Source organism: Protopterus annectens, chromosome 1.part1, assembly GCF_019279795.1.
Source record: "Protopterus annectens isolate FY-2018-M chromosome 1.part1, PAN1.0, whole genome shotgun sequence".
Lineage (NCBI taxonomy): Eukaryota > Metazoa > Chordata > Ceratodontiformes > Protopteridae > Protopterus > Protopterus annectens.
This window is the reverse complement of record NC_056726.1, coordinates 368656004-368679414: the sequence shown is the minus strand read 5'-3', so window position 1 is coordinate 368679414 and position 23411 is coordinate 368656004. Positions and strand designations below refer to the sequence as shown.

General features: G+C 42.8%; 1 protein-coding gene and 2 non-coding genes across 6 annotated transcripts in view; all 3 read left to right on the top strand.

Moving 5' to 3' along the window:
- Nucleotides 1-283: 283 nt before the first annotated feature.
- LOC122805094 (40S ribosomal protein SA) overlaps nt 284-23411 on the top strand; it is a 79297-nt gene continuing 56169 nt past the window's right edge. Inside the window, exons 1-3 of one of the 4 annotated variants that reach the window (XM_044075324.1) lie at nt 284-386; nt 4084-4251; nt 12842-12960. In XM_044075324.1, the coding sequence (XP_043931259.1) occupies nt 4119-4251; nt 12842-12960 (252 nt within the window). In that variant the 5' untranslated portion in view covers nt 284-386; nt 4084-4118. The other 3 variants (XM_044075321.1, XM_044075323.1, XM_044075322.1) reach the window with 3 other exon arrangements.
- LOC122817367 lies at nt 5253-5403 on the top strand. Its single transcript, XR_006367226.1, has one exon. It is a non-coding gene; the product is annotated as a small nucleolar RNA SNORA62/SNORA6 family (small nucleolar RNA).
- LOC122817373 lies at nt 9727-9880 on the top strand. The gene has a single exon (XR_006367228.1). It is a non-coding gene; the product is annotated as a small nucleolar RNA SNORA62/SNORA6 family (small nucleolar RNA).

The following is a 23411-nucleotide window of genomic DNA, read 5'->3' as shown; positions in this document are numbered from 1 at the left end:
GCAGCGCTCATTACTATGTACTTTAGGTGTGTGTGTGTGTAAGGGGGTAGCACCGCACGACAGGCCATATTAATTTCAACCGTTATATGAAATTTTTTACGGCTTAACCGTTTCTATCAATCCTGAGAAAGACGTAGGCGCGTATACTATAACCAACTGGAGCACGCTTGCAAAGTTTTGCAAATGCTTGCCACCTCCCCCACTTTACGTAAAGTTCTGCAGACTTTGCCATGTTTTTCTTTGACTACAAGGTATACGAAAACGGAGGCCATGCAGGAAACTACTACTGATTGGTTGCATAGTCACTATATAAGAGAGCCACTTCCGGTTGTAATTCCTTTTTTGTACGGAACCGAACAGCCGATCTCTATACGGCGTTGAATTTAGTGAGTTTATGGAGTTTTGTAAACTGGCTTAAGGAAGTATGTTAAATGGATTACATATAATTATGAAAGGTATTCGGAAATGCGGAAGGTGGTTGAAAAGTAGCAAAACTGTGATTAATAAGTCTGTTGTTGACTCCGCGTGGTGTGGGCCTTCTCCGTTTTGGAGCGCGGTTGCAATGCTTCATTAGTCCTGCATCTATAAGAGGCTGCAATTCTTAACACAAGTTTTGATTAAATGTTTGTAGGAAACACGTATTTTTAAACATACATCTGTCTATCGCCCCCTCCTCTTTAATCTTTAAATAAAATGGTAACGTAGCTGTATTAAGAGAGTACAGATTTACTCTTCATTAAGTCTTGTGGTGAGAAAGAATAATCCCTCATGTAACACTTCGCTTAAAACGGCAATAGCAGGCGGTTGAGAAGTGGCTGTATTTACCTGTGGGTTGGAAAAACATTTATACTTTTTTCATTTTTTTTTTTTTTTTGTACCTTCACATGTCTGATGTAGAAACCTACCAGTTTTCTGTAAAACAATGTTATCCGAGTGGATACAAGTGCTCCTTTTTGTTGCCTGCCCCCGCAAGCAATAGACAGTACATGTAGAAGAACCTTAATTTTGTGCTCTTGACTACAGGACAGTGTGTTACAGTACAGTTTAACAGCTCAGACAGTTTTAATCTTGTGTACTAATTGACAGACTATACAAGGTGGTTGCATCGTGAGTATTGTGCCCTATAAAACGGGGCCATTGGGTATTTCTGACCATGCCAAAAACCTCCCTTTGGGACAAAGGAAATATTTAAAGCTTTTATTTGAGGTGGGGAGAGATGATAATGCTGAAATGCAACAGCTGTTCTCTTTCTGTACCTTGTAGTTTTTCTGGTCTTTCTAAAAAAGTTTTTTTGGTGTGTTCTGTTACTAAGTCTTTAAGATGGCTGACTTTAGCCACCCGAGTTAGTGGTAGCTTCAGTGGATGGAAAGGATCCCGTGGCTCTTGTCAAAAAGAGTAGAGGAAGTTCCCTGGTGCCTTGGCCAAACTTCCATAAGCATGAGTACTACTTTGTCTTTTAAGAGGCAGTTGACCTAATGGAACTAACACGGTCAACAGTGTGTAAATAGTCATTGCTATTCGGGCTTATTGCCCCTTTTTGCCATATGCAGTGTTTCTGTTAGTGCCCAGTGGGGAGGAGGGTTGCATGTACTCCAAAGTCATTCACTTGAGGTGCCATATAGATTTCTTAATATCCTTAAAGAAGGAGTTAATAAAATTACAGTTGGTCATGTGGACATTGTTGCATTGCTGACTTCACAAAATCATTTGTATTGGTTCCTGTGAGAGCAGTACAAGAACTTCTTAAAACTTCATTGTCCAGGTGATGCTTAGCAAGTAGGTCAAATTTTCTTCTCATTTAAATGGATAAGCACACAACTACCAAAATGTACAATCTGTCCTGAAGGTAAACAGAGGCGTATATATATGGAATGTACGGCCAGTCTGCTTTTCACAGAGGTAGGGTGTCGGATTGCTGTCAGTGACTTAAGATTAGTTTCTCAAGTTCTGGGTGGCCGTTCTACCTCTTTTTTTGGAGGGGGGGGGGTTGAGCTGCCGTAGCTGTGGCTAACCTTCAGTTCGTCAATGTCTGGGTTTATGCTGACCCTGGGAGATGGTTTAGTGGCATGTCTGCTGTGGCAGTAAATGCTGCCAAGAGTCTTGGTGAGGAAGGAATTGAGCACATTCCTCATGACATTCATAAAATGGTTTTTCCAACAGTGAAGTTGACTGCTGCACATTTTTGTAAGTAAACTTTATATCACTCACTGCTATTGCAGTGTGGTAGTCTAATAATGGACTTAATAGTGCTGGTCACAGAGCAAGTTGGGGCTGTTTTATCTCCTTAAGAACAAGGCATGGGTTAAAGGTTAGGGATTGGTACAACGGTTGTTTTACTTCAAACTAGGTACAAAGTTTGACTAAACTAGGTGTGCTTAAAATGATCCAGAAGGATAGCTAGCCCAGTGCTTGCCTATTAGAGGTGCTACTCCTTTACAAATAGTAAGAAAATGAACATTACAAATTGGTTTGCTTCCATTAGGAATCTTCAGTCTTCAAGTACTTTGTGCCAAGTTTGCCATTTGCAGAATGTTTGGGCCATCATTCTTAATGTCTGGCATTTTCTTTCCTTACCTGTGTACATCAGCTGAGATTTTAACAGTTCTGTTAACTGGGAGGTGCAGTGGTTAACGTCTCACAGCAAGAGGTTCTCTGGTTTGATCCTCCGCTGGAGTGCCTTCTGTGCAGAGTCTGCATGTCCTCCTTGTGTTCCATGTGAGGTTCCTCCCCCATTCCAAAGACGTGTATCTGGAGTGTTTCTCCCTAGGCCTCTATTGAAAATAGGCTCTGTCGTAGTCTGACTTTTCCAGTCAACAAAGGTTAAACTAGTTTTGGGAGTGGCTTAGTGGTTCTGTTGATCCTATTAACTTTTTCTTCCATATGTGCTATTAGTAAATCTAGATAAGTCTTAAAATGATATGACTGGAAAGTTATTTGTGGAGAAGGCAAGAAACTTCAGTGTTTTTAATTTACACTTTCAGTACATGGGGGAAAAGGGGAGAGCTTGTGTAAGCTTTCGTCTTGCAGTTATCTACATATGCAACAGTTTTCCTTCAAAATCCTCAGTTGGTAAAGTGAGTGAGTTGGATTCACTTCTGAAACCAAACCAAATCAAGAGTGTAAGGAATTTGGCTTGCTTGGTTTCATCTGCCAGCATGTCACTTGGAAGACCCTTGTGAGCCTTGTTTAATAAACTTGTAATTCTCAAAGGAATGTCAGTGTAGTAGAACAGTAGGTTGTAAAGAACTTTATTGTAGCTTGTTCCCTATTGCAATAAAGGATCCAAAAAAAGATGGCAAAGTGCTCTGTTTTAGTGAAATCCTTTAATGTGATTCTTCTGGTTTGCTTAGATTTAGCCCACTTTAAGGGTGGCTCTGTGAATACAGAAGTAATGGAGCTAATTTTCTTAAATCTCCTGGACTGCATATGAACTCTGGGTCTGTTTTTGGTGTAGTCAGCTTTGAGAACAGTAAAGGAGCATTTTGTTCCCCCCTCCTGTTTCTGAATGCAGATTGTTTAGTCACTTGAGATTACTGATGCAAAGACTTATTGATAGGGGATTAGCCCAAGTTTATATAACCGTTTCAGAATTCTTCCATTTTTATGCATCCCCCTTTATATCTTGAAGCTACAAATGACCGGAAATGTACTTTTAAGTGTATGCAGTGTGCTTTGTAGAAAAGAGTAGAGCTGCTCACTTACGGATGACACGACCTCAATGACTAAACTCCCAGCTACCACTCAAAAGAATTATCTGTTTTAATTTTTTTGATATAATGTCCCTTTTTAAGCTGAGGAAATGGTGTCTTTCTGTAAGCACATTCTTGCTTTACAGTTTGAAAACTTTGTCTCTGATTTCTTGAATTGGATGCTATTGCTGTGACCATCGTATGTTTACTGTGACTGATAATTTTAAGGTTTTTGTAGTAGTTTATTTTAGAGTAATTAGAAGTCATAATTTCTAGAATTTGAGTGGTGGTTATATGCAACGTGTGTGCTCTTTGGAAAGCTTTGTGCTTTGATATTGTCCAGTATGCCATGCTTATTATTCAGTGGGTTGATGTTTTGTTTCATCTTTGGCAGGTTACCCGTCGTTGCTTTAAAGGGAAACTTTCACAATGTCCGGAGGTCTCGATGTCCTGCAAATGAAAGAGGAGGATGTTCTCAAGTTCCTTGCTGCTGGAACCCACTTGGGTGGAACCAACCTAGATTTTCAAGTTGAGCAGTATGTGTACAAGAGAAAGAGTGATGGTAAGAGGGCATTTTGTGGTTTGATTCTTGTAGTATTCCTTTCGGGCTGCATTTCCTGGAATGTTTTTGTGAAACTGCAGATCATTACCATTAGCCTTCTAGGGCACTATTTGATAGTCTGTGGCTGGGAGAGTGCAGTAGGTGAATTGGCTTACTGTTGCATAGCAGCACTCGATACTGGAGTCTTGTAATGTTAAATGAGCATTTTCTTAGGGTTAAATGAGCATTTTCTTAGGGTTTAAGGTTTCCGTCTGCCTGAATCCAAGGAATATGTGGGTGTAGGTTTTGCCCTAATGGTGTTATATCCACTTTAAAACCAGTTTGGTTGGTAGTAACGAGCCAGGATGTTCTAAAAGTGCAAACTGTAGTACTGTTGTTTGTAGTGTATTTAACACTATATAATACCGTTTTATGCAAAATACACAAATTAAATCCAGAACTTGCCTTCTGTGGCTTGTATAGATAGTGAAATGGAGAATTCATTTTGCCTGGGTGTTTTACTATAAGCAATTACTTAAACACTTGCAGTAGTATTTTATGATTTTGGACTGTGGTGGCAAAGCAGGATCTTCTGTGTAGCTCTGATTCAGGTGACTGCTGATACATGGAAAAAAAAAATTGTGTAGTTAGTCTCCTTGTGGTCTGAGTCTTTACCTAATTCATGGTAGACTGTGCAATGGTTCTGCTGTGAGTTTTGATGGGGAAGCCATCTGAGTCTGCCAGGACTTTCCTATGAGGTGAAGCTACCACAGTTCATATTTTCATTTATGTAAAGCTTGTATTATACTGAAATTGTACACAGGATTGCAGTTGGCACTAATGTAACTTTCTGGTTTGGGAGATTGCCGTAATTTTAACATTCTTTCTCACTTTTTAAAAGGCAGTCTGCAGTGAAGGCGATGCATGTATTAAAAAAGGTCAAATACTTTGCTATTAGAACGTGGATACAGAATTTGTGAATGTTTTTAGCTGTGTATCTTAATTTTAGAATGTAATATAGTTATGCACACTGTTAAAGCTTGGTGTTGATGCCAGTTTCTGGCAAGTGAACTCCCAGTGTCGGAAGTGTGCAACAGCAACGTGGCAAGTTTTTCGCTAACACCACAAGAGTTTCTCAATGAGTGGGGTTTGATAGTAATCCTTGCCACAAGCTTCTCTCTCGGTTTCTTGAAGTTAACTCTGATCTTCTCCATGTACTGTTAAAATGTTTTTTGGAATTTAGTTTACTTGATCTTTCCTGTCTGCGGTTAACTCTTATTTCTTTAAGATATTGCATGCATTTGACAGATCGGTTGGGAGGCATGCTTACTTAGATTTTGCATGTTTAACTAGTTTTTTTTACTGTCATCGATCTAGTAACTTCATAGGTAGGTACTAGGCTATCGGCCCTAGGGCCCATACAAGCCTAGCCAAAAAATGTACCCTGGCTGTACACTTCACCAAGTGACTCCTGCTTTTATACATGCTGAAGAAGTGGGATTGGAGTGCTTTGTGGGCTAATGTTTAGTAAATTGATGGTTGGGGCTGTAAAGGAAATGGTAATGTGAATTTGCATTCTGCAAACAACTTGGAATACATTCCTAGAAGAGGGACAGTTGTGGGTAATTTTGCTCGCTGTATGAATACAGTAGTTGGCAGTGTGTAGTCTAAAATCAGTGGTGAGTGGGGATTGATTATGCTGCTGTTGTGTGGTGTATATTAGATCTTGATAGTGCTTTTAAAAGTGCAGTTTTATTTTGCTTGATTTTTCATGAAGTTGCAAGGTCAGTAGAAAGATGACTTGTTCTGTTAAATTATCGATCATAAAACTGTTTATGATCCTATTGTATTGACATGAAAGGTTCTGTCTTTTACCAGCAATATTGTTTTTGGTGCTGTAATGGGGGTTAGGAACCCTGTACCTGACATGGGGAAGGGGTCCAGTAGTCCTAGTGTAGATTTGATCCATGTAGCTTGTAAACATCTTTCAGCAGTGCTGCATAGTGCCATGACAAGTTCATGAACTTCCGGTTGTCTGCTGCATTGTTCTGTTTAATTGTATTGCGTTATTTCTCAGATGCTGTAGCGGGGCTAGTCACCTAGTGGTGTGAAGCTTGGCTGTAGCTGATTACTGTTGGTGACACATCATCCCCATGTGCAAAAATGGGGAAAGGGGTTATGGATGTTTTTTTTTTCCAAGATACACCCCCCTGGATGTGCAGTAACAAACTTGTCCCTGTCTAAGTCATTGACAGCCAGGCATGGATGCCAGTTGTGGGTTTTTTTTTTTTTTTTTTTTTCGTCCTAGTTTTTAGGCTTGGAGTGGAGCAAATCACATCCTCTAGCCTTTGGTAAGTGGAAAGAACCCCCCACCCCCATTTGACTTAAATCCTAGAAATGCGATATTGCCCTCCTAATCTTTTATCTAGAGAAAATTATTTATTTAGACTGCTATTTTTACATCCGCATAATGTTGGCCAAGCATGGCTGTGTTATAGTCCAAGTAAAACCTTAAGGTGAGTCTACTCTTTCTGTACACCCATGTAGGTTAACATCTGCACATTCTTTCATGGTCAGCCTGTTCAGGTCAAACAGTTCTTTTAGAAATTCTTTTCTTTGCACACAAGATAGTTTAACCCTTATGCCTGATACAAAGTAGTTGTTCATACAGAATTTTATTACACATTTCTTTGGCAGTTTTTGAGTTCTTCCTGTTGTATATAATCTGAATATCTCTACCAGTTAAGTTAGACGTGTCTGATATTTATTTTCATTTTTATTTATTTTTGTAATATCGAGTCCATGAGTAACAAAATGGATTTTAATTAATGGTTTTAATTTAATGCAACAAAGTTCTGAAGCTCGTGAAGTGCCCTCACAAATTTTTTTTTTTGGTCAGAAATAGCCTGGCTCCATTTTCTGTGTAGCAGGTCTAGAGTGACAAATTAGGTTATATAATGTTTACTTTGGGGGAGTTCGGGCAGCTCATTTCAGCAGGTGTTCATTACTTTGACACTAGCCCCCGCCAGTCAATAAACAATGTCCTAAATCTGTGTGAAAAGGCTAGTGTGGCAAGTCATGGCTGAATAGCCTTCCATTGTACTGGTAATCATTTTGGAGTACCGGCTAGTAATGCTGCATCACATTTTTTTGAACAAGTGTACACTGTGCAGGCAGTCCACAAGCGTAAAGGCATGTGGCACATAATTGGGACATTCCATATTTGAACTGGGGAGAATAGAGAGGATGGTTTGGCAGTGGGTGTATCCCAGTACGTATTGAACATGTAAATACTAATTATTGGGCTTTGTAGACAGGCTAGGCTCGTGCATCTAAGTACAAGTTGGATAGTTTTCTCAAGGAGTTCTCCCTGGGTCAACCATGACTGCATATTGCAGCAAAATCAGGATTAGAGTGTACTGTGCGCTTTAGTGGGAGAAAGGCTTACTGAATCACCTACTTTATAGTAGTGAAAGTAACCTGGTGCAAAAACACCACTGTTTCTGAAATTTAAAAACCAACGCACTCAACCATTTGAGCTGGTATGAACTGTATATTCAGTGCTTGTCACCTTTTATCTTGAACAGTTAAACATGTATCACATTCTAATGGTTACGGCCATTTTGTGCGTGTGCATATTTGTATTCCTGGGCTGTGGCTGAAATGGATCCCTAATCTGGCTACAATGTGGCCATAAAATGCCATTTTGGAGTGTTAATATACTTCCAAAGCAGAGACATTTTTAGAACTTCTTACACTGTGGTTTCACTACCATCTTTACACATTAACTGTCTGTGTAATATGTTCCACCTGCAAACCTAGTAGCTAAACCCAGTTGATACATTTAGCATGTAATTACAATGGCTTGTATATTGATTTAGGTAATAAGGCATCGTGGGTTCATTCTTCCATGATGTCATGGTGGGAGTTTTCATCTTTGAGAAATACCAAGAGTATGTCACTAGAGTGAAATTCAAAATACCACACTTTTTGAATCCAAAGCCTTTATAATTTGGTATTGCACACTGTGTAACTTATACCAGATTTCAGTGGTGTGCAAATTGGTACTGTACTTCTGCATAGAAAATTTATACATCTGACAAGAATTGTCATCTTGACAAACTACTCCGCATCACAAGGAATTGCGCTTTGTGCACCAGCTTCTGCTACATCTTAGCTGTACGTTTTTAGGTTGCAACAATTGTAACTGCTGCTTGCTTATATTTCAGCAAGAATGGACACTTTGCTCTAGGCAACATTTAAAGAAATTTTCTCAGCTCAACGCCTGCTGTCTGAAATGCCATCTTTTCTGTCCTTAGCCACTTCACCACCCTCTTGTTTATGCATACTGTCATCAGTCAGTCCACACTATTTTCTCGCTTATTTTGTCTTTCGGCTTTTCTCGGTTATGGGGTCGCCACAGCAGAACTCCGGTCCGCTAATGATTGGCAGTAGATTTTTACTTGCTGTGTTGCCGGCCCTGACGCACAACCTTCAACAAAGGTACGCCCATTCACGTATGTCTCCTCACAGAAGACACTCTAGCTGAGAATTGAACAGGACGTCTTAAGGCAATGTGTAACATCTTTAAATACTACAAACACTGAATATAATGTCTTGCTTATATGTGAAGCTTCTGCTTGTCTACATAACTAAAGGTGACCGAGTAGTTAGTATTGCTGCCCCTCATTGTTTTGTTCCTCTGTTCAGTGCTTGACCAAATATGCTTTCTTAGTCTGCATGCCCTCTATACAATTGAATTTAACTTTCTCTGTGCCTTGGTGTTCCTCCAATTTGCCCATGGTTGTATGTCTTCTGGTAGATTGGAGTTCTATTAGAGATTTCTTTACTTTTCATTTTCTTTTCATTTCTTTGGTAGGGTTTCCCCTTCCTTGCATTATTTCAGTGCCTGGATACAATTCGGGCTGCTCCCCATTGAGTAAAGTGGTAGCTGAATGAATGGTGTTACAATTTTACAACCAAATATTTAATATCTGCCTTTGGCCTGGGTTGTGGCTGGAAATTTTCAGGCCAGCCCACCAACCTGATGAACAATTAATTTACAACTAATCCTGTTGCTTGCATGACAAGTAGATATGTTAATGTGCTGGTTGGATATGTACATCAAGGCTTTTATTTGATTTTTATATTGTGCATCTGAAGTCTTGAGCATTGAGAGGGCTTGTCCATTCTGCTTCATGAATGTCTGCAAGGCTCAGTTGTAAAGCTTTAATTGCAGTTTTTACATTGTTAGAAATAAACTGATCCAGCAACACATTTAATTCTGTTTCTGGTGATGCCATTCAAAGAATCCTCTTTCTGTGGAAGTTAAGATTGCACTTCTAGGAAGGTGCTGTGATTGCAACTGTGTGAGAATGTGAGAGTGATTTTAACTGGCAGTGCATTGAAGACCATGCCAAGCATTTAGAGCCGTTTCCTGCTTTACTTGGAAATTTGAGTGTCTGATTTAGCCATTAATGTTTGTGGTACTTTTGTTATGCACACTCTTAAAGCTTGGTGTTGCTACCAGTCTCTGGCTAATGAACTCCCGAGTGTCGGAGGTGTGCTATAGCAACATGGCAGGTTTTTCGCTAACACCACAAGAGTTTGTCTCAATGCGTGGGGTTTGATAGTAATCCTTGCCACAACAGTTCTAGTTATTTTCTCAATATTGAATAAATGCTGGCTATGCAACCTTCTCCATGACTGTGATTTTTCTCCTTGTTTTGAATGCTTAATTTTATTTTGCTGGTGGCTTTTTGGTTTTAGTGTTATATTTTTGGAAACCTTTCCTGCATGACAAAGTTTGACAAGCGATTAAAAAAAGGGCAGGTGAGTTCACTGGAACATGTGGACCTGGGTGACGAAGCTGGAGAGGCTGCAGTCCCCAAGGAGTTGTATGCATTGCTCCTGGTCACGGTGGAAGGAACTGAGCTTCAAGGAAGTAAAAAGGCTGGATAATTTCATAACACTAATAGGACGGATGAAATTTATTGAAACTGACATAACCACTATTGAACTTTAGGGTACTTAAGGGCCAGAACTAAATTGTGTCCACTCTCTAAGTGGACTGGCTTGCCCAGAAGTCCAATTAAAATCTGAATGGGTTTTTAGAGATCATATGCAGACCAGAAAGACCAAGGTATATTTTGATAAAAGTTGTACACGCTGAAGGACCAGAAATTATCACTGTCGTAGCAGCAAACAAGATATTTGAAGATAAAAACATTCTTAGTCTCAAATCCGCACACCTTTCAATGGGATACTGTGTGGCATTAACAAATGCATCTCCATAAAATGACTGTATGAACCCATTGACATGGAAGAGGGTAGTCCTCTTGCAACGCCCATTGCAGAAGGGCCTTTGATATCATAGTCCAGATAGTGTGGAGAGGATCTATAAACTGGCTTAAGTTTGGGCCATATGGTATTTCTGATTTGTCAAGCAAAAATATGCTCAAATGGTTAAACGACTGGGTGACGTGGGTGTGTTGACCAATGAGTGTGGGGTGGCTTCCTGGTTTCACAAGTTGAGACTCTGCTCACCGATAGTTGAGAGAGGATTAAATTGGTGGCAGTGCTGTATTTTATGGAGTCTCTGCATGTTTTGGTCAGAGTTAGTAATTTAAATGTAATGGTGAATGTGATGAGGTTTCCTTAGTAAATCAAGTTTTAGGAACAGTGAAGTTTTGATTTTTTTTTAATGGGAGTGGCAAAATACAGCAATAATGCAGTGCTGTAATTTAGAAGTTGATTATTTTGAATGTGCAGTGTTTCTAAATACTGTGTGCTTGAATTTTAATGAAAAAAATTAACTTTTATATGCAGATTAGCAAATATTAACTCCATTTTGATGGTGATTTGTATAATTAACTGTGAAATGTTGGGTGTTAGGCCTAGGAACATTTGGGTCAGATTAAGTTGCAGTGCCATCTGCCTGAGATGGCAGTAGCTCCGTTATGTAAAGGATTCGGGGCCCATTGCTTTTTGAGAGTTTTCCCAACTCTTTTCCAAACTCACTGTTTGTTGTGTTTGTTACATGATTCATATGATGTACTCTTGTCTGTCATACTTTTTCTTTTACTTTGTGTGAACTCTTTCAACACATTACACTTTTTTTGTTTTTTGCTTTGTACTGTTGTGTACGGTCTTCTTCCCTCTTTTATTTTCCTTTGAACTGTTCTATCTATTGCATGTAATTATTTAGACTGTAGCGTATGTATAAACTTTGTAAAATTTGCTTCATGTAACTGCTTTGCCTGATGTCATAGTGCAAACAATTTCACAGCACCAGCATGGTCATTCCAGCTTAAGAGCATGCATTTGGCTGCTTCTGTTCGTTTTAGTCTCTCACTTGTCATAGGTAGATCACCTGTTTCAGTACCTTTTACTACAGCTTTCCACCCCTCCCCAAAGTTGTTCCATTCAGTCATGCAAGGTTTTGAAATTTTCATTTCTCGTGTAAACTGAGATTAAAGTCAATGTAGATTCTTGGTGGCCTAGTGATTAAAGCCCTTGACTGTAAGATAGGTGATACAGTACCAATGTTTGCTTGTGCTCTGGAGGAGTTGACCAAAAAGGGAGACATTCCTTCTGTGAAGGAGGTGAGGGACATGGTTAGTGGTGTGTTTTACTGTAAATGATCCTTGTTGGAACATAAACAGGAAGCAACTGCTTCTAAACGGGCAGAGATTTGTGGCCTTGAGTCTGTGAAAGTGCCCGCCCTATACAGTGCTCACTGTGTGCTCACCTTTTGTACTGTTGTGTGCACAAGGGAAACCTAGGTCTGGTACAACCTGATGATCTTCTGGGTGGGCACTCAACCATAATCACAACTGTGATGGAAGGGAGCAGTAGGGAAGGAGATGCTAATTGTTGACACGCGGGGGGTGCTTTAAAAGTGAGAATCTATGTTGGTGTTTACCTTGCAGACACAAGGTGCAGGGTTTGATTCTCACATGAGGTAATTGGCTAGGCTTAAAATGATGTGCAAGGGCAGTTATCTACGAACCATAAGACCAGCATTTTAGTAAGATGCAGTTAGTTTGGCTTTGTTAGATCTGGTATTAACGTATGCAGTTTCATTTTCTGCTCATAATTTTCCAGATTCATCTCTCATGTTTTTTTGTTTGACAAGGTCAGTAGTAACCCCTCACTGAAGAACATAAGCAGTTCCCTGATGTCATGGAAAGTAGTAATAGTTTGGTCTGGATCAGTGTACTTGACCTGTGACAATTTACAACACAGTTTCTTGTACTTGACCTGTGACAATTTACAACACAGTTTCTTCTCGGTAAATTTTATTTACTTTGACCTGCCTTTTTCTCTGGTTATGCTTGCCTACCAAAACTGTTGCAGGTTATGTGGTAAAAGGGGTGTTGCCAAGTCCCCTCCCTGCCTCTTGTCTGAATCATCTTGATACTTATTCTCTGGGTCTGTATTGATTATTAACCACAGCTTATTTATTTATGTAGGTATTTATGTATTTTAGGTATGCAGGAATGTATTTTAGGTATTTAGGTATGTATTTTTTTAGGTATGCGTTTATTTTTAGGGATGTATGTATTTGTTAGGGATGCATTTATTTTAGGTATGCATTTATTTATTTTAGGTATTTATATCATTAACTTGAAGAAAACCTGGGAAAAACTGTTGCTGGCTGCTCGGGCTGTTGTTGCCATTGAGAACCCTGCAGATGTCTGTGTTATTTCTTCCAGAAACACTGGGCAGGTACTGATAAATTACGTTTTTAGCGAATGTTATCTTTAATGTGCTGCTCTGCCTTGTGGCACTGGCTATTAACAATGCATTTCATTTTTTTGATATATTTTAGATTTTTGTTAACAGAATCTGGTGATAGTGTAGCAGAAACTGTATTTTGGTGGTACTGGCTATTTTGTTACGGATTTATTGCGTTACAGAATAAAAACCTTGTTGGTGTCAGCACTTTGGAGTTCTTAAATTTGAAGATCTGAAGTAGTTCACTGCATTTGGTCATCAACCTTTGGGTTTCGGATCCGATACAGCAGATTTCCAAGCTAAGATCAGAGCTCCAAGCGCCTCCCCCTTACCCATACTGCACTGCAACCTCCTTCAAAGCTCATTTGCCACGCCTTCGCCAAGTTGTGATCTCTGAGCTCCAGGCAGGTAGAGTGGGATTTTTGATCTAGCTTTAGCTGTGTGCTTTTTTTAGTGTGTGTGGTTTTCGTTTTTTCCCTTTGCTCTCCCTCCAGTATTATCGCAAAAAAAAGAGAAAGTTTAGAGTTGTAAACTTAGTGTAGGCCTCCCCTTCCTGCCTGTGTGTGTGTGGCCGATGGTCATACTATGTGTGGTGCGTTTAGGGGTTCCCCGTCTTACTTTGGGCTGCAAGATTTGTGCAGCATTTAACCCTTTGGCTTTGCAGGGCAAAGTTGATTCTGACTGGTCTTCTCCCAGCGGAATCTGCTTCCTTTTCAGCCACGACTGTGGCTGTACAAGCTTCTGGTCCTCCTCCCCTGTTCGGGATTCACACTCCACTTCAAAACAGTGCGATAGAGAGGCCAGGAAGGAGAAGCACAGGGAAAGAGAGAGGAGACCAGCAGACTCTGATCAGTCGCACCCCCCCCCCCCCCCGCCAAAGTGGTCTCCACGCCAGAAAAAGTTTCTAGACAGTATTCCCCTTGGCTCAGTTCTCAGTTCTCCAAGATTTGCCGGAGGAGGCTCAGCCTGCTTCAATGTCGTCCTTGCATCGAACCTCACAGCCGGTGCCGATGGCATCCTCCACTCCAGAGCCATGAGAAGCCTCTCTGAAGCTGACATGGACCGGATGATAAGGTTCTTGCAGACACAATTGCAGATGGGAGTGTTGCTGGCTCCCCCTCCCGCCGGAGCAGGGAGTTCGGCTCCGATGCTAGCCCTGATAGCTCCTTCTCTGATCCATCCCTGGATTTCTGAGTCCCTGGATCAGAGGAGCCCCAGAATCTGGGTAGGCGCCGATGGTTCCTCCGACACCGGACATACCCTCGAGTTTGCCGGCTCGTATGTCTGATCAGAGCTCTTGGAGCTGAGACCTGGGCGTCTGATCTGAGGTGATGAGTGTGTCATCGACTCCGTTGTGCTGGGATATACCATCCCTCCGGGTCCGGCTGTTGCACAGCTACTCGTTCCACCAGTTTCAAGGAAGTCTGTTCCCCTTTGGCCTTCATTGTGGAGAGGTGGTCTCAGGAGGATCGAGACCCCTCGCTCTTTCCTCTGAGTCCGCCCCTGCTCCCTCGCAGTTGATTGTCTTCTGTCATCCAGTCCTCCCAGGGACAGCCTGTGTGTCTGATGCGCCCCAGACGGTTCCCCTCGAGGAATACAAAACTGTTGGGAGCCCCCCCCCGAGGACCCTCGCAAATGCCAGTGCAAGAGGCGGCATGTACTCAGAGTCCCTCACTTGGTACCGACTTGGAGGAAGGGGGAGGCTCCCCCAGATCACCCCCCCCCCTCCCCGAATGGAAATTCTCCGCCAGAGGGAGGCTGGACCCCCCCCACCCCAAAGCCTCCTCAGACGAGTCTGTATTCCTGTAGGTGTTCGCAGGCCCATCTTACTTCTTGGGTGTCCCCCCCCCCCCCAGCTGATCCTTTGGTGGACCTCATTACTACCAGAGCTTGGAAGGAACCAGACACTGTAGAACCAATACCAAAACGGCCAGATAGTGTTGAGCCCTCCTGACAAACCTGCATGGAGTAAGGGTTCCCCAGTTGATGCCATGGTGGTGGCGGTGGCCACCAAAAAACTGGCCCAGGAAAGTTCCTCGGTCCATCCCCTGGACAAGGAGTCTAGGGTGATGGATCGTCTCGGAAAGCTGACGTATGCCTCAGCTACTGTTGCAATAAGGGTGCTGACGTATGCCTCAGCTACTGTTGCAATAAGGGTGCTGAACTATATGGCCCACATGATTAGACTTCAGTGCGACCTCTTGAAGGAGTACGCGGAGTCTCCCCTGGAGTCCATTTCGGCCGAGGATAAACGTTCATTCTCTGCTCGTATGGCCACTCTTAAGTCTGTTACTAATACGTCCATGTGTTTACTCTCTCGCCTCTAGGGTGGCTGCGTCCGGTATTGCCATGAGATGTCATGCCTGGCTCCAGCTTTGCAATTTTTTCAGAACCTTTCAAGACTTCCTTTGCAAATGCCACTTTTGATGGTTTGACCCTGTTCGGGAAGACTGCCCAAGACACGCTAGTCCAGAGTAAGGACGGGAAAATTCCATCGGGATCCGCTTCTCCACTCCTCAGAGGTCCTTTTCCAGGGACCAGCGAGGGCAGAAGAAGTTGTGGTTCCGAAAGTCTCAGCACTCCCGGGATGCTCCAGACTCCTTTTCCCCTAAAGACAGAGGGGGACAAGGTGGCCGCCGGCCCAGAGCCAGAGGGGGAACCGAAGAACTTCGGGTCATGTGAACCTTTTTTGGATCGACCCGCACAGCAGCCCTGAGGGGTTGCCCGACTGCTCCACTCTGGAGGCAGTCGGGGGGGGGGGGGGTTTCGAAGCACCTGGCTCAGTGGGAGTCCATAACATCAGACCGCTGGGTGCTTCAGATATCCAGAGGTTATTCCATTCCCTTCATGAATAGTCCCTTCACCCCAGTGCACCACCTGGACATCCCACCACCTGGACATCCCACCCGCTCAAAGGGAGATGGCAGCTTTGGAAATAGAAAAGCTGCTAGGGAAAAAGAGCAATCCAGCCAGTTCCCCCAGACCAGTCCGGATCAGGCATCCTATTCCAGGTTCTTTTTGGTGCCAATAAAGACTGGGGACTTGAGGCCGAATTCTCGACCTGTCCACAATGAACCTGTCCGTTGCCAAGGAGAAGTTCCGGATGGTCATATTACAATACATCCTGCTGTTCTTTCAGGAGGGAGGCTAGATGGGCTCGGTAAACCTCAAGGATGAATACTACCATATCCTGATGGACAAGGTGATCCAGGAGGTTTCTCTGCTTTTGGCTAGGAGCCATTCACTACCAGTTCAGGTTCCTACCCTTTGGTCTCACCACAGCCCCCAGGGTGTTTACCAAGGTCATGGCAGTTGTAGCAGCCCACCTGAGGCTTCAGGGCATTTGGGTCTTCCCGTACCTGGATGATTGGCTCACCACCCCCACCAGGCATCAACTTATGCAAGCCAGAAATTCTTTCCTTCAGTTATCAAATCTACTGGGTATTACAATAAACCTTACAAAGTCCTCTCTTCAGCCTGTTCAGATTCTGGACTTCATAGGGGCGAGAATAGATTCTGTTCAGGCCAGGATATTTTTGACTCCAGACAAACTCTGGTACCTGACCCTTCATGTCTTGGTGCTTCTTCAGACTTCTTCACCCCCAGCAGAGTTGGTCCTGAGAGCCTTAGGGTCCATGGCAGCAGCCATAAATCTGGTTCCTTGTGCACGTCTGCATTTGAGTGTTACAGTGGACATTAAGAGTTCAGTGGTCTCTGTTATACCAGCACCTAGACTTCCTGATTCCTCTAAGCAAGGTATGCAAAGCTTCTCTCATGGTGGCTTCAATCCCCCAGGATCTGCGAGAAGGACGCCCCTTTATTATGCCTCTGCCCCAAGCCACGGTGACAACGGACGCCTCCCGTCTTCTGTCTAGGGTGGGGGGCATTGCTCGTGCAGGACTGTCCAAGGCACGTGGACCCCAAACAAGACAGTTCTGCATATCAGTGTTGTGGAGATGAGTGCGGTCCTTAGCGTTGCAGGCCCTTCATGCTTCTCTTCCTCTGGGGACTATTGAGATTCAGTCAATGTCAACTGGTCTGGTATATCAACAAACTAGCCCCATTCTGGACTCGTCAGATTTGGTTTCCCTGCCTACTTTCTCATCTAGTAGCTCCGCACTGGATATTGGATCCCATTCCAGATCTCATTCTTTATCCCTCGGGAAGTCCTCCCCCGAATCTGGACAGCCTCAAGATTTACTGCTTGGTTGCTCCAGTTCCATTAATTTCCAGGACTCCCGGTCTCTTCTCCTGTTAAGTCCATTCTGGTGGTGGCACACAAGTCCTCTACCAGGAAAGTGTACCATAGTAAATGGAAGCATTTTTCCATTTGGGCTTCTCAGAGAAATTTGGATCCCTTTACCGCTCTTGTTCAGCGGTATTAAAATTTTTGTTTCAGATTTTCCAGCAGGGGGTCTAGCTGTTCCATGGTGAAAGTCCAGCTGGCGGCTATATCCCATTTTCATGTAGGAGAAAATTCAGGTTCTCTAGCTGCTGCCAGAATAAGACCTTTCTCAGTTACTTTTTTACTGCGACCTACTAAGCATCCATCTCCGTGGCATTTGACGTTGGTTCTTCAGGCCTTAGTTGTGGCTCCATTCGAACCCGCAGCATCGGTTGACTTGAAATTCTTGTCGTGGAAGATAGCCTTCCTGGTAGCTCTCACTTCGGCCAGAAGAGTGTCTGAGCTTCAAGCCTTATGTATGAAACCCCTGTACTTGGTTTTTCATAAGGATATGGTGTCTCTCAGGACTTACCCTTCTTTCCTTCCTAAAGTCTCTTCGAAGGCAAACATCAGTCAGTCTATTAATCTCCCAGTATTTTTCCCTAACTTCCAAAATAAAGGGGAATACACACTTCATTTGCTGGATGTTCACAGTTACGCTTTTACTTGCATAGATCTAAACCCTTCTGTCTGATCAGCGTTTTGTTTCCTTTGCCAAACACTTTTTGAGGAAACCAGTTTCAACGGTCACTCTTGCTAGATGGATTTCTTTGTATTTTGCAGGCATATAAGGAACATGGATTACCAGAACCAGCCAGGATTCTTGCTCATTCTACTCGTTCTATGGCCACTTCTGCTGCATTTTGATTGGGTTTCCCTGGATTTGTTCAGTGGCTACCTGGGCTTCCTCTCACTTTCATTACCTCAAGTTGGACGGGTTTATATTAAATTCTCGAAAGCCGACAATGTCTAATCTGACATCGACACGAGAATAGCAAAACTGCAGAACATCGAACAATTTAATGGAAATCTCCGTAGGGTGTGATTTCGGTTTACTTCAATGTAGTGCGGTCTCGGAGTTGGTATATTTAAGTAGTGGTGGGTGCAGGTGTGTTTGTCCCCCTGCCTACACCGTTGAGGTGTGTGTTTTTTTTTTTTTTTTTTTTTTTCCTCTGAACATTCAGTGTTTTAACAGTTCTATCACTAAAGGTTGACCTTTAGTGATTCGAATTGTTAAATATTTGTTCTAATGTAGACCCAAGTTGGATATGGTGTGTAGAGGAAGCGCATCTTGGTTCTGCAGTGCTCCTGAATATCCTTCCTTAAGGGCCTCCCAAGGCTTTTGGTAGCTGGGGACTCCCACAGGTTGATGACCAAATGAAGTTAACTACTTCAGATAAAGAAGTTATGTACTCACCATAACGTTCCATCCAAGTAGTTAGACTTCATTTGTCAGCAACCTTCCTCCCCTCCTTCTCCCTGACCGTGGTGGTTTACGTCTGTTTTTGGGCTCAGTGTTCTGGGTCTGGTGAGCCTAGTTTATGTATTCAGGTCAGGTTATGTCTCTTGGGTTGATGTGTTTCATGCTGTGGGTGGCAAACTCGATCTGAGGGTTGGAAGGAGGTTGTAGTGTAGTATGGGTGAGGGGGAGGAGCTTGGAGCTCGGATCTTGGCTTGGAAAGCTGCCAGCTCGGATCCGTATCGGATCTGAAACCCACAGGTTGCTGACAAATGAAGTCTTGACTATTCAGATGGATTGTTATGGTGAGTACATAACTTCTTTGTATAGGCATTTGGTCTGTCCCTGTTGCAGATAATCCCCTGTTTGTATACGTGTTGTAGCATATTGGTGGTCATGTTTTGTTCTTAAACTGGATGATTTAGTGAAACAGTAGATAGTACTTGCTGTCCCATGTTGTTTCAAACCTTTTTTTTTTTTTTTTTTTTTTAGTAATGCCTTCTATGTCAAATTCACATGTTCATAGGAGGTTAATGGGCTAATGGCTGTGGAGCCTTTTTAAGCCTAGCCATTCATGCCCCATTTTTCCAAATTAATGCCCACAAGCTAGAATGGCTTTGGTATATGCCTCTGCCTTAGGGCATCTAAAACTGTCTGTCCATAAGGGCCACAGGCGACAAAGGAGTGAATTTGGTATTTCCCATCAATTGGTCCAGATTGTGTTTGAATAGGCTTGGGGAAGAGCTTTGTTTCACATGAATGGGGAGTCTCTTCCAGAGAAGAGGTAAAGCAAGGTATTCACATGAATGGGGAGTCTCTTCCAGAGAAGAGGTCAAGCAAGGTAAACATACATGACAACTACATTTCAGTCATAAAGTCCTCTTGATCCCGCCATTAATAGTGTTCTTGAGGTAGTCACAGCAGCTTGGCAGCAAAGGGTAGAACGTGTTAAGCAAGGGAGGATTTTGAGAAACATTTAGGCATAGAAGAGGCAGTAAGGGACTGACTGGGCAGTAAGGTATGCCCAGATTCCTTCCTATCCAGGAAAACGGATTGATGAGGCAGTCCCCTGACGTGTCTTGGGTGGATGAGTAGCTGCCTTCATTGAAAATTGGTTTAGCCTGAAATTGGACCCAAGAATAAGAGTTGATTGTCATTAGCAGATTCTGAATTTTTCTTTTGAATGCTTCAGGTACTTGCCAACCAGTTCAGAACAGATTCAAACTACTACATTAAGCTTTAAAAAAGGAGCTCTAACAGGAACAAAGGCGGCACTTTTGACTGTTTGTAGTACGCAGTCTGTGGCCTGTTAAGATCGGGCAAGTTGCTGAGTGAAGTTCAAAATGTTAAATTTGTGGGTTATTCCTTGTTCATTATGCATTTAATGTCTTGACATGGACAATTACTTGGAATAGTTTCAGTTCACAAGGAGCACAAACAATTTTTCCACTTTGCAGCTGGGAAAGAGCATGCCCAAGTGCCTTGACTTGCCATATGCCTAAGTGCCCTGAATTGCCATCTGGACAGTCCACTGCACTGATCAGTCTTCAAAAAAACCAAAAAAAGTGCTTGACTGCATAATTTTTGTCCATCTTGGAACAAAGTAAGTTTGCGTACATCTCTCAAGACAACTGCTTGATCCATGCCTCCCATTCAGGAAGAGCTTTGTCCCATCGACAGCTGTGTTCTTGCCATCTTGGTCATATCCGAGCTGCTAGTGAGTGTGTTGGCTGTTTGACAGTGTTTCAGAAGTGCCCAGTAATGCAAACCATTCATGTCTTCACTTTCTCTGTGTGAACAGACTTGCTGAGAATAAAAATGAATTCCTATTCTGACATATGAGTATATTGCATTGAAATTCAAGGTTTAAAGTTGTCATTATGCTGCAAAAGTGCTGTACTAGGAAATGGTTAAATGTTTTTGACAAGTTTGATTTCTGCATAGATTAAAATGTTTAACAGGCTAAACTGAATTGCACAAGGAATTAAAATATAAAAAACATCTGCTCCTATAAATGTATTAAACTGGTGTCCTTTTTAAGCCAGAATACAGCTCAGCATATGAGTTAGGAGACAAGTCATTTACAGGTCCCACCCCAAGATACACTCTGTAATAAAACTACAAACAAAGTTGTTGTATGCTGTATTTTGAGGGGAATGGCATAGGTGCCGAGAAGTTGGCCACCTCTGTGTTTTAGCAGCCCAAAATCAGCCTTGGAGAATTTTTTTTTTCAGGGTGGTCACATTTGGGGGGGGGGTGTAGGTGAGATGGATTTCCATGGTGAGCAGTTTGTGGTTGAAATGAGATGGTCCAGGGCATTGAACTTGATGAATTCCAAGAAGCATTGGGCCGGTGCATGGGTACTTCAACTACCCTTCCATCAACTGGGAAAACAGTTGAAGTCACCCAGTATGCGAGTATTGGGCTGGACCTTGATAGATTCCAGGGTGCTTAGGAATGTGGAGTGAGAGTCTATCCCGGTTGAGGTTCTGTAGCAGGCTATGACTTGTATCGCGGTCTTACCCGGTGTTGTACCTGGAGCATCTTGGATGCATTGTGCTGGGCTACCAGCCTAGAGGCACATATATCCTTTATGAATATGGTGACTCCACCGCCCTTGGAGCTTCTGGCCATATTCCGGGGCCGATGGAATGAGTTTTAGCCTGGAAGCGCAGAGGTGCTTTCTGCCTCTTTAAACCAGGTCTCCATTACAGCACAGATGTCGAGATTCTTCATTTTGAGAAGAGCTTTGAGAGTGCATCTTGAGATTTCGACTTCTAGCATTGAGCAGCATGACCCTAAGATTGCATTTGTTTCTAGCTGGTACAGTGGAAATTTGGTCTTTGGAACACTGCCTAAAAAAGGCACTATAAGGGGTGGCAAGAGCATGTCGTCAGGCAGTCACACTGGATCCCCTTAGAATGACACCAGAAACTTGCCCAATTGTTGAAGTCAATCATTTTCTGCTCGTACTGTGGTATCATTCTGGGTGACGGTAGAATACTGCTTAGGGCTAGGGTCATACCTGCCTGGGCTACCTAATCCAATAGTTACATCTCTTCATGTAGTCCAAGGAGGTACGTTTCGGGTCATTCACACCCACATTGACAATGACTGAGTCATATTTGTACTTGTCGTGGAGTGACCAGAGTGCATGTGCTATGTGGCTGATCCTGGCCTGGTAGACAACTGTCACCTTCTCCTTGTTCAACGTAGTGAGTGGGACATCCAGTGTGCCTCACAATTGAGTCTCCTATGATTAGTACATTGGGCAAAGTGTTTTGCCTTGAGGGCTTTGGTTGGGAGGCACACTGTGGTGGTGAGCTATGTGTTCTGTGGTTGGTGGTGTGTTGTGGTGGTAGACTGCATTTCTGTCTGGGGGGGGGGTTCTGGGTAAATTTGAGAGCCGCCTCTAAGTTAGATGTATGGTTTGTGTGAGTTGTGTTCTGGAGGGGGTCTGTCCCGTGTAGTGTGTTGCAAGTGTTGACCACCACCTCTTGACTAACTAGTCCGGTTGTGGCTGGGGAGTGCACTGCTTCCAGCTTGGTGATAAGCGCATCTCTCACATTATGGGTGTTGGGAGGCAAGAGGAGAGGGTTGTCTGTGTACATAAGACAGTTGATGCACTGTCCTCAGAATGCCCAAGTTCACCATGTGAAAGTGCAGGAAATTGCCCTACAATCGTGCCAGGAGGAGTGGTCTATAAGCACTGCTACTGTTAGCTGTGTAGGAACAGCTAGTGTTGACAATAAATGCTACAAAAGCCTGTTGAAGTGCAAGGCGAGTAAGCTAAAGTGCAAGAAGTAAAAACAAACAAATTCTAAGGGAGAAACTGAAGAGCAGACTTTCTGGTGCTGGTAATGGTTTACCTCAGTGCCACTTCGCGGTGCTTAAACCAGCTCAAACCCGTGCTTTTAAACCAGAAAGTTGAAAATGATGGAAAAACTGCTCAAACTGCCTATAAACTACAATTTCTGGGCTAGATACCACTCCTCCTGTGATAGATGGGCTACCTAGTGCTTTCCACTCCCACTGATTATCTAGAAGGCTTCCCTCCAACACAGAAAGGCTTGGGGGAGCTCAGAAACTTAAACATTCCTGGATACAGCAAATCTGTATCTGTACTAGAATTACAGAACAGGCAGGAAACAACTTTAGAACTTTTGTTTTAAGCAGCTAAAATGGCAGTAGAAACAATTTAAATGCAGTGCAAGCTAGCACACTTGTGTGTAGCAAAATTAAAGCAAGTGCAGTTTCAATGCAGTTGCGTTTAAATAAAAAAAAAAAGTGCAGAAAGCAGTAAATTATGAAAAAATAAAAAGAGGCACTTGTATCTCTTTCTCCTTCCTTTTGCACTTGTAGTCTGCAGGATGCCAAATCTGGATCAGCGGAGCTTAAACAAGCACAAACTCGTGCAAATGCAGGCTTTTAAACCAAAGTTGAAAGGATGGAAAAACTGCCCAAATGGCCAATAAACTAAAATGTCTGGGCCAGAAACCACTCCTGTGGTAGACTACCTAGTGCTTACCCCTAGGTAACCTAGTTGTTGGAGGAATTATTTTGCATGCATGCAAAAGTGTGTGTTATGTAATGTCTGTGTGTGTGTGACACATTCAGAAGCACCAAATCAAAACAAATGTAAATGCACACATCAGTTACAGCCAGTTTGAGTTGATGCACATCAGATACGTTATTTTAATTGCAAATGCATCCTTCACCATGCTTTTGTTACCTAATTTTGCCACTGCTGTCTTGTAG